At 35.7% G+C, this 11,621-nt stretch overlaps 1 protein-coding gene across 2 annotated transcripts in view; it reads right to left on the reverse strand.

The window, feature by feature from the left end:
• The window catches only part of LOC106472911 (FERM domain-containing protein 5-like), a 51,610-nt gene that overhangs the window by 35,412 nt on the left and 4,577 nt on the right, over positions 1–11,621 (reverse strand). For both annotated transcript variants that reach the window (XM_013933583.2, XM_022401454.1), the window contains exons 3-5: positions 10,557–10,599; positions 8,245–8,323; positions 993–1,090 (exon numbers count right to left, since the gene is read on the reverse strand). In XM_013933583.2, the coding sequence (XP_013789037.2) occupies positions 993–1,090; positions 8,245–8,323; positions 10,557–10,599 (220 nt within the window). The remainder of the gene's footprint in view (positions 1–992; positions 1,091–8,244; positions 8,324–10,556; positions 10,600–11,621) is intronic.

Consider the following 11,621-nt stretch of genomic DNA (forward strand, 5'->3'; position numbering starts at 1 on the left):
TTATTCATACCTTCAGTGTACAGGATGCAAGCAGATTTTGACATCAAATTTTGGGGTAAAAAAGTGCGTCTTATACACTGAAAAATATGGTAGTTAATATTTATTTCTTGTTTCATTAAATAGTTTAACATAAATAAAGCAGTGTTTTTTGTGTTTTGCCTTAAGTTGTGTCATGTTTTGCAAGATATTTTTTAAGTGTGTGCACTTCTAGTAGGAGAGCAAAGTAAAATTTTTTTCCAACTGAGAGGAAAGAGAAAGATACTTTTTTTTCCATCATCTTTTTTTATATATTTTCAAAGAAGCGTAATTAGGCTACATGATATAGTGGAAACTGAAAAAATAAGGAGATTACTAGGAGAGATACTTAAGCAGTGACTCTGCCTACTTCCTCTCATACCTCTTCTCTTTACTCTTTCTCTCTTAGATTATTTCTCATTTTTTCCCTCCATTAATTCTCATATTTCTTTTCTTCCCCTACTTCTGCCATTTCTTATTCTCTTTCTTCTTCCTACTTTTTTCCTTTATGCCATCTTTTCTCCTATTTACCCCTTCCCCTAGTCCTCTTTCTATTTCTTCACCCTCAACTGGACCTCCCATGAAGTAGCTCTTCCATTTCCTCTCAAATCTATTGTTCTTCCCCATCCCTCTTTTTGGTTCCTCTCCACCTCCTAATTCAAGAAAAACCATGTTATCTGTCGTAACTGAATGTACTATTTTACTTTACATCTGTATTGGAGAAGTTTTTAGCCAAACAGTTGAATCAGTTCACAATATTTTTTTTGAATGAAGAAAAGGTGGTGTAAAAATGACTGGCTAGGGCTCTGTGAACACATATAACCAATTTGTATCAGATTGTATTCGTATGTGATGCTGTAGCCCTTAAGAATGGCATAAGCCAAAATGTTGGGTTTGAATACAATAATTCTATTTGAAGTGTGAGTTATCTTTATTTTTTGTTGTTGTTAAAGAATAATAATTGGTCTAGTACTTACACTGAACAATATAGCCAGCTAACTGAGCAGAATCATCTTGTGATGAGTAAAGTCGTCCATGAAGGAGATCTCGACGAAGCTGGAGAAAGATCTGGTATCTGCACAAAAACATGAACCAATTAACAGTTATTTCATGTTTTTCCAGGAAACATCAATTATTTATTGACAGGAAAAAAACTCAGAATCAATTCTTTTGCACTTAAAACATAATATAGCTAATATCATATAAGAAAATAGAGTTCAAACATCAAGCATGACATGAGTGGCTCAATGATAATATATTTAAAAACAAAATCATCAAAACATTTAATAAGATATTATGATTACAAGCATATATGCACTTGGTTAATTGAATAAAACATTTTCTCCCTCTCATGTAATTTTAGAAGAATATTACACAAGTTAACATTTCCTTAAATTGAAACGTATTTCCAATAATACTTACCTCCTCTCAAACTACAGTTATTACTTGACTGCCAGGGCTTCTTCCTTTGCCCATTTAAGCACTAGTGTGATTTTTTTCTTGCTTGCTCCAGTCTTTTATACCCCATTTAATTGCCCTTGGTGATATTTATCTCATGACACTCTCCACCTATGTCAATGCACCCTCTATCCTGGTACTGTATATAAGCACCTCATTCAGATAATGTTATAACTTCTTTGTGACTGACTCAATCCGCAGTCTCCAACACCAGGGAGGAAGAGCAGGAGAAAGCATCTGCATAGATCATGGGTATGAAAAGAAGACTGGCACCATAGTGGGGGAACTGCACTACATCCAGAACAGGTATGCTCTTCACAGAGAACTTAATTCATGTACTGTGGGTGGAATTTTACATAATTTATCATTATTCTTGGCCAGGCCCCAACCAGATAACTGAGGTTCCACTGCTTGGAGTTGGAATTATATGGTCATGCTTCCTATATCCCACATTGGTGGCTAGGGCAACTGGACTACAAGATAAATATATATATTTACACTTATGAGTGGATCCAAGCCTGTAGCCATAGAGTGATACATTTTGAACTTCCAGAATCATGACAGAAAGGTAAGGATCACTGATGTGGACAAACCTTCTCCTCAACATGAAGAAGTCCAAAAGACAACACCCCAGGCTCATAATGATGGGATCTTGTATGCCTTACTCAACCTGAGGAAACAGAACTCATCTGATCTCCCCAACTGTGTGAGAAAGGTAAATAACATTTGCCCCCAAAATTATGGGGAAGATGTGGAACAAACTGTGCTCAACCAAATACCAAGGATGGGACCACTCTGTGTTTAGAATTATGAAACAAGGGACCCTCTTCCATGAATAATGTACTGAACCAATATTGATCAAAAAGAAGGGCTATGCTCATCCCAACTGGATAGCTAAGCATCAAATTTGAACTGGTATTACAAGTAGGCTCCTGCAGAGGCTGGTGTGGCTCTCCTTCTGACATCTGGAAGAAAAACATCCAGGGACCTGGGTAGGAGGGCTGCCAACTTTGCTCTCTTCTCCAAGAGTGGAGAAATTCACTCTAACATTCTGTCCACCATCCCAGCAACTGGAAACTGGGTGTGGTAAGAACACCCTAGCTGTACTTGTGGAATCTGGGGGATAATGCATGTTGGGGAGTCCTGAGGAACAGTGCTCTGGAAACATTGCAATAGGTGAACCAAGTTTCCTAAGTCTTTAAAAACAAACCCAACCTGATTTATTCAATCCAATGATGGGCAGGGACAGGCAGGATCCTCTTTACTCATGATAGTCCATGAGTGGCGGTCCAGCAAAGTACAGTAATACCACTCAGTCAGCCTATAGGTGGTCTTATGGAACACCTCATTTCTACAGAGCCTGTTGCAACCTAGATAAAGTATACTGAATTAGTGGTTGCTTGTGTGGAATTGGTTTGATAAAAGCACACCTACCTGGGCAACACTTGCCAGAGAGTGGGATCCTGAGAAAACAAGGTAAGGGACCCTGAAAGGTAGTAATGAAAATTCTCACTCCTCTGTATAATCTAGTGGAAGTGGCTAAGATAGCCATAGTGGAGTAGGAAAAAACCTCAGGTAAAGATACTGTCAGATCTTGCAAAAATATGAGATAAAAATACTGGGGGGAGGTGCATATACCTGTCTGCACAATGTCCTCCATTGGGAAAATCAACCAGGCCACTAAGGACATAGAAATTGACAAATCTGATTAGTTGTGACTTGCAGAATATTCCTTGCCTTCAAAGAGAGCCCAGAATAAAAAGTCATTGTCGAGCATCTCTAAAGTCATTAGTGTGGGCAATAAAACCTTCAAGACCCTCACTGAACATAACAACAATCAAAATCTGATCGATCATAGAAGTGAGAAATAGTGATCAGATGAATTGATGAAAAGGATTTATTCCCTTCCCTGTCTGACAGTGTCTTGGGTAAGAAGAAACAGTCTGAAGACATAGGTAGAATGTTAAAGCATTCTGTGGACAAACAGTGCAAACCACTCAATGTCTAAAGGTCAGCATCCACAAAAAATAAACCTTCAGATAAAAGTGATACATGGCATATGAGAATGAGGTCACAAACAGGTGTTGAGAAAGGGCATGTCATGGAACCCTAATATACCAGTTAGGTATCTGGAATGGTCATATGGGACAAAGGACCCAAAAAGACTCGAGGAATCAGGAGAGTACTGGGGACTCAAATAATATTTTGTCACGAATATCAAAGGGTAGTTAATAAGACTGCCTTATACAGGGTGACTGTGGAACATAAAAAAAACCTTGCCAAAGAGCCAGGTCAAGAAACAAGTTATGGTTGGCACTTCTAATCGAAGTGGGTTCAACCTCCTTTCAGTACACTATTGCCAATATGTGTCATTTCCATTGATAAATGTCCATCGTGGGATCAAGCAAAAATATTTGAGACAAATATGTGTGAAAGACTGCATAATATATATGCCTGTAGCTTGAGCTTCTGAATAGTCAGGTGTACCATGTCAGATCATGGCTGCCTCTAAAGAGATTGCCTAAGAAGAGGTGGACACTCCTGAAGGTACTGAAGAACCAGAAACCAGGGCATAGCTGCCAATCTGTTGCCATCAACAGGACCTGACAATGGGATGGAACAAATCATAGTTAGTACCTTGGGTAACATGAATTGGAGGGAAGACCTAGAGTTGTAATCCTGTCCCATCCTGACAAAATGCATCGATTGCCAAAGCCTGAAGATGAAGTACTGGAGACCAAATTGCCAGTAGTTGGGTGTTCCAATGAGTGGACAACCCACAAATCAGAGGTGCAAAAAAGGGAGCCAATCCAACAGAACCTTGCAACGTAACATCTATTCTGTTGGGAGAATCTGTTTGATTTGAGACAATTGATCTGCTACAGCAGGCATCACCTGTGGAACATGGCAAGCTAGTAGGGTGATATGATAGAAGTGTTCTCGAGAAAGGAGGTCCAAGATTTGAAAACAAGGAGCCCTGGACCAAGTTCTTCCTCGATGAGAAGTGCAAGATACCAACACGAAATTGTCAGAGTGAAACCTGACAATTTTACCCTTAATAGGGACAGACCATGAGGCATTACCTTTTGAAGAAGGACTAAAACATTATTGTCTGTGCGTGGACCCTTGACTGCTGATATATACACCCCATCCCTGAAGTGAGTCATTCATGAAGAGATGGAACTCTGGACTAGGTGGCAGCAGAGGAACCTATATCTTAGTAGTATCCCGACTTAATAACCCTTTGAGATCCAAGAATGATCCTAAGAAAAATGGGAAAATCAGTGAATCAATATTTATGATCCCTTGGTTGCATAAAGACCATTGAGAGGATCTCTTGTGCTCTCATCCCAAAGGAGAGAGGGATTCAAGTGATGCCCACATTCCCAAAAGAGAAAGAACAATCTGTGCAGTGGGAGAAGGAGAAGTGAGTAAGAGTCAGGCTTTCTGTTCCATAGCGTGGAGCCAGATGGGAGTCAGCTCAGCCCAAGACGTGTGATGAAAAAAAATCCCAGGCTAATGACATTTTGAATTGGAGCAAGAATGGATGTCTCAGCTTTGAGTATGAAGACTGCTTTGGTTGTCTCTGAAAGTAGAATCAGGGTGTGATGTTCTTACAATTGATGAGATGGTGCAAGCAGTAATTAATCATCTATGGAATTGTGTAAGCACAGTGCTATGGAATGGAGGTGACGAGAAAAAACTTGTATGATTCAATGTGAAGCTGATACTAGTCCGCAGGTAAAAACCCTGAACTGCAGTACCTGACCCTTGTACACAAAAAATGCTGATAGTGGTGGGAAACCACCACTATGGCAATGTGTACATAGGAGTCAACTACAGTGAATTTGGACATCCAAAATTGAGGATTGAGTAACTTGTGAACCTTGGATAATCTAGGCATTGATATAGATGAGAACGATCAATGATTGGACATCAACCTCCTGTCTTCTTAGGCCCAACAACTGATGGGAATAAAACCACAAAAAAACTAGTACGACTCTCTCACTTCCCCCAGACCAACCAAACTAAGTTCCAAATCTCAAGTAAGGTGTAGGCTCAAGATCAACTGGGAAAAGACTGAAAACATCACTCTTACGATGAACCAACAGAATAAAACAAATCAAAGGCAGCTTATCCCAAAGTGGCATCTTTTTGTTTTTATTTCATTTAAATTCTATGTTTATTACTGTTGATTGGAACAAAATTTAGTCAGGCAAAGCAGCATTAGGCTATCTGCTGTGTCCACTATAGGGAATCAAACTCTATATTCCAGCATTGTAAGTCTGTAAACTTACCATCGTCAGGTGGACTGAGAAGCCAACAGACTAAAGGAAGGTGCAGGAAAAATCAAATCTAAATTCTCTCCAGAATGTTGAGGATCGCCTTCAATTGCAGCCTCAAAGCCCCCCTGTAGGAACACCACGGAACTGAATATACGTGTCCATCTCACTAACAAATAAGATCACTAACAGTCTTAACTGAGAGTGACCCCCACACACACACACACACACCATTTGTTGTGCAACACTAGATATCAGAGGTGGGATAGGAGAGATTTGATTTGCTTCGGTGCCGGGAATAATAGTCTGGGAATTCGAACCGTAAATTGGCTTACCAACTGAAAAAATAAATAAATAAATTAGTTAACACAGAGAACACTCATAGTATCTCAGAACGATCGTAGCACTAGGAAACCTGTTAGTGATGCTTTGTTGAGAAAAAGTGGTAACATTATCTTGAGGTGCTTATACAGTACCAGGATAGAGGGTGCATTGACATAGGTGGAGAGTGTCATGAGACAAATATCACCAAAGGCAATTACATGGGGTTTAAAAGACTGGAGCAAGCAAGAAAAATCAGACCAATGCTTAGATGGGCAGTCGAGTAATAGCTGTAGTGCATTAGAGGTAAGTATGTTTCAGAATCAAATTTAAATGTTGTTACTATAAAAGAAAACCATTTAAGTTCTGAAATGATGTATAATTTAAAAAATTACTCATCTTAATTTTTCCAAAAGTTAAGAAAGAAATTTTCACTTCTGCTACTATAAATAAGGGATTTATGAAACTATATTAACATACATGAATGCTAAAAAAACATGTAAGTAGCTGGTATTTGTGAAATATCACATGTTTGTAACAGATCACTGTTTCTACAGAAGTACTCCAATAGTTCTCTTGATATTTATATACATCATCACTATCTTATCTACAATCACATGAATAATAGCTTTGTCTGAAATTCCATATCCACTCCCACAAGATAAAACCTAAAATAGAGAAGACATAACTTGCAAAGAAATAATCCCGAGTCAACATGATTTTTGATGATACAAAGATGATCTTTAGAACTAATTGACATATTGTTGATCTTGAACATATGTTATAAAGATTCTCAAGTACAGTTGGGTGAATTACTCTGGAGTCAAAAACTGTCATACAGGTAAGCTATAAATGCTGGAGAAAAGGGAACTGGAAAATACTAAACCAATCACTTTAGTAGGCTTGCTTCCACAGCTTTATTATTAATAATTGCAAGGTTATGCAATTAGTGACAATGGAATTTGGTTGATAAAAATAAAAAGACTAAGTGTTAAGGTTTTGTATAGGATGGAGGAGATTTGAGTGTTAGAATTTGTAAAATCTTACAATTTATTGCTAAATATGAAAGGTAATGAAATAATATTTATAGAACTTTACAACCTTTAAAAGCACATGCACATACATATTTTAAATAAAAATTCATATCACAGCTTTATTTTAATAAAATAATTCCTTGATAGAACTTTTTTTACGCTGCTTTTGATTCTATTAGAAAAGTATTAAACAGCCTTTGGAAAACAAAAAAAAGAAGAGATTGGATTCAGGATATTAAAAATGTTAGTGTAATCACCAAAATGCTTGTTAGAAGTCTGTTAAATTCATCAAAAGATAAGATTGAAAATGATAATTTTACGTTATAAGCAAGCACGAAGTTACAATCTTAGATGTGGGTGTGCTTTTCGTTCCTTTTGAATGATGACTTTGTGGATGAGCTTGTTAGAGAAAACAGTATGTATTGTATATTTAATTATTTTACAGCTTTGTTAGATGAGCTTATGGACAGAGGAGACTGTATTTAAATCCATGAGTTATTATTATTATTTTTTGGACACAATGGGGGAATTGGGCCAGAATACTGTGGTTGGAGTGAAAATGTGACCCCAACCATGTTCTGCAAGGAAACAGGTACAAGCATTAATTTTTGAACCATGTTTTTGTTTTTTTTTGGCCCTGTCTTGTTTTCTGGTTGATATGTACTTGTCATTCCGATGTACACTGCTAACCAACAGAAGATCCCCCAAACACACATTCTGCATTAAACCTCCATTTTGGGTTCCCCAAGTAATTTCTTTCCAATTCCACCTCTTTTTACAGGGATAATAAAAAGGTGACCTCAAAGTGGATTAAATGGACTTGTCTCCAGTATGTTCCATACATTAATATATTATCTACAAGTTTATATTTCAAGCTTGGCTAGGATACTTTGTAATTTTAATCAAATAACTGCAAAAACAAACAATGATATCTGAAGCTCCAAGATAATGTAAAAAATCTGCAGTTCATTACATTGAAATCACTTTAGCCAGAAAATCATTTCCTTATAGAATTGAAAACTTTATAACAAGCTTAATCTGAATTTGGACAGTGTGCATATTTTGCAAAGTTAAATGTGTTATCTACATTAGAACTTGACCTCATCAAGAGAAAAATCTATGTATATAGTTACCGAGTGATCTCTTCTTTCAATTGGTGAGGTTCTGGTGGATAAAACTTGACTCGAAAAAAGAAAATTATCGTCTGCAAGCCTGTAATTTAGATCATAATGGTTTTGGCATCTACAACTCAGATTTTTTAATAATTTCTGTAAAAGAAAACCTTCACTTTAAACACAATATAGGTAAGTAATTTTATTACAAACTTAGGTCTCTGGATCATATTCTCAGATTACATTAATCTGTGTTTACCTACAAACCTAAGAAAAGGCAATTTTTGTCCAACATTTTTCCAGGTGTGACTTCAATACTTGTGGTTTACTCCCAATAACAAACTTAATTTCTAGTTCTTCCTCCAACCAGTCCCCACTTGAATTGCTTCTAACTATCAACTTCTCTACCTTTTGCATCACCATTCTGCTCAATAACCTTAACCAATTTAAAAACTCACTTCATATTTAAGTTAAACTAAAATATAATTTTTTTCAATGACTACATTTTTCAAAAAATTCATGATGTGAAAATGCCAATTTGCAAGACAAAAAATACATTAATAAGATTTTGACTGGTCCAAAGTTATGTTAGTTATATAAATACATTGAAACGTAGAAATACATCGTTGTTGTGTGGGACTAAAATGTAGTGGCACTTGTCTGTAAAAGCTCCACTTTGAACATGTCTTACTTTTTGGTATGTTACTGGAATGTTAACATAGACAATGAAGTTTTAACCCCCTCATCTCCACCAAACTGTTCTCCAAGGAATATTGTTAATCTCATATGACTTTAAAAAGCTGAATTCCATCATTTTCTGGAAAATTCTCATTCATACATATTACCCCTGATATTGCATGCACCAAAACAACAAATTAATTAGACTGTAAACACTCATACCCAAATTCCCCCTCATCTTAACATAAGTAACTATATCCTCATTAAATGTAACCAACAGTTCCAGCATAGCATCCTTCCTAGTTAGTTCCGTAACCAAATTAGTGAAGAAAACAATCTTGGTCAACATTAACAAACCAGCCACCCTCCTTGTTAGACTCCCAATCACCATAACTGAAATTAAAATCTCCTATGATAATTACCATCTTGTGAAAAGCAATCCTCAATCAATCATGGTGTTTTCGCCAATTATGAGGATTGACAACTATGGTTCTCAATTATTCTGTAATCCTCAACACCTACACAAACTTTCCTAATTAAAGCTTTTCATCTCCAATCAACTTTCTGATATTGCTCATTGATTTTGCTCATAATCATCTCTGTCAACCTTCCCTAAAATCTAATCATACACCCAAAATAGTGGGTCTTCTGTTTCCTACATAAGTCCAGCTGCTCATGAATTTCCTGTACAAGTCTGTATCTGTTAGGTATGCCAGAAAAATTCAATGCCTACTGTTTCATTCCTTCCAACCAATTCTATACATTGTACAAGGTAATGGCACCACCAAAAAAAGTACCCATCTTTTACGTAAGTAAATTATGATATTGATATATGTTTTAAATCTGATGATTAAACATGAAATCTTCTACAGATAATTTACACAAACAATGTACATGCTATAAAAAAGTGAAGACAGGATTTGGACACCAGTTGCAACAAATCATAAGTAGCAGTTTTCAGGCATGAAATGCATATGAAGGAACACAGATATTTCATGAACATTAAGAAATATACTAGCACTTCCATAGAGTCAATTATGTGTAAGTTATCAACAACCACAGATTAACAACAGAGAACTACATGGAGTATATTAATCTTTTTGACACTTGTTTAATTAGAGATACTTCCTACTGTTACAAAAGCAACCCTTAAGGAACAAAGACATTGAATTACCCTTGACAAACTAAAAACCCCAATTGCCTAAGGGGGAAGAAGCAAACTAAATCTTCAGATAATTACTGTCTTCTTCAAAAAAAGTGAGTAACATCTAAACAAAGCTCTAGGTTAATCTGCTGAGTGATACGAGCTCATTCTCCTATAAAAGTGACAAGAATGTTTCCATTTCTTAAATTTAATGTAACAACAAAATTTTTTATGATCCATTTTTTAGGTAATTTAACTTAAAACTTTCATCTGTCCCACTATTAATGAACTCTTGGAATTTGTAATTATATCATGATTTAGAAGATGCACTTTGAAAACTTTCAACTAAAACTATTAGTACATGCAGTGTATTTCGTCAGATGAGGTGACACAAAATACTACCGCCAAACACCTTTTGTTATAAAAATTTGCACTGTAGAATTTCTACAAATAATAAAATTCTGTATGACTTGCTTTTTACTAGTAATTAATACAAAACATTATGTTTTACCTTTGACTTGCTTTAGAATAGATCGGCCTGTGTCCAACCAGTGCTGAAATGTGTAAAAAATCACCACCACTTGTATGATGTATAAAATCAATCAATATCATCTATATTAGATATTAAAAGAACATTTTGACATTTGCCTTTTAGCTTACTTTAACTTAATTTTTTCAAATTGTATGGCTCAATTTGAAATTTTACATGGTGATACTGACTGACGAAAAACCATGATAAATTTAACAAGCTATCATATCAACTTACTTGCTAATTAAGATTAGTGAATCTGTGTTTACTAAATGACAAGTAGACATTCAATTATGTTTAGACTTGTAAATATGCACAATTTACAGTTACATGTACTTTTCCCTTTCAATCTATATCACAAGACTCTAAATTAATGAACTGTCTATCATAAACCTGTATTATAAATCTATATTTATAAAAAATAAAACTTAAAGTGTGTTGTGATTTTATTACTCATTAACATCTCTACCAGCCTACCAACAAATTTAAATTATTTTAGGCAGGATTAGAGTAATCTATGAGACCTTGGGCATGGTGTTAAATACATTAATCGAATAAGTTTGACCTCCTGAGTCCAAAACTGTAATTAGATCTCAAATTGGTCAAAAGATGACAGAATTATGAGCTAAAAATTTTTACTTAGAAAAAAAAAAATCAAAGCCATTCTATGAGCTGCTGTAGCACAGATAAAAATTGGGAAGTTCAAAAAATAATAAAATTCCTGGGCCAGATAATATTTTTTTCAAGGTTATTAAAAGAGGCTGCCCCATCCATCTGTAAAAAAAAACAATATCAACTTAAATCCAACTTTCATTATTTATTAGGTCATTAAGAAATTGATGTTGCATTTTTGAACACTTTCATTAACCACCCCCCAAAAATATACATCACATATAATAGTTAAACAAACTGCCCAAACGTCACATTAGTGCAGCTTATATAATGTGTAAAGTCTAGTATCCTCTGATCCCTTATAGTGATGGCACACAATGAGACACACATTCAGCATGTAATGCTGTTTGAATACAAGAAGGGAAACAACGCCTC

The sequence above is a fragment of the Limulus polyphemus genome, unplaced genomic scaffold (assembly GCF_000517525.1).
Source record: "Limulus polyphemus unplaced genomic scaffold, Limulus_polyphemus-2.1.2 Scaffold5726, whole genome shotgun sequence".
In the NCBI taxonomy this organism is placed as follows: Eukaryota; Metazoa; Arthropoda; class Merostomata; order Xiphosura; family Limulidae; genus Limulus; species Limulus polyphemus.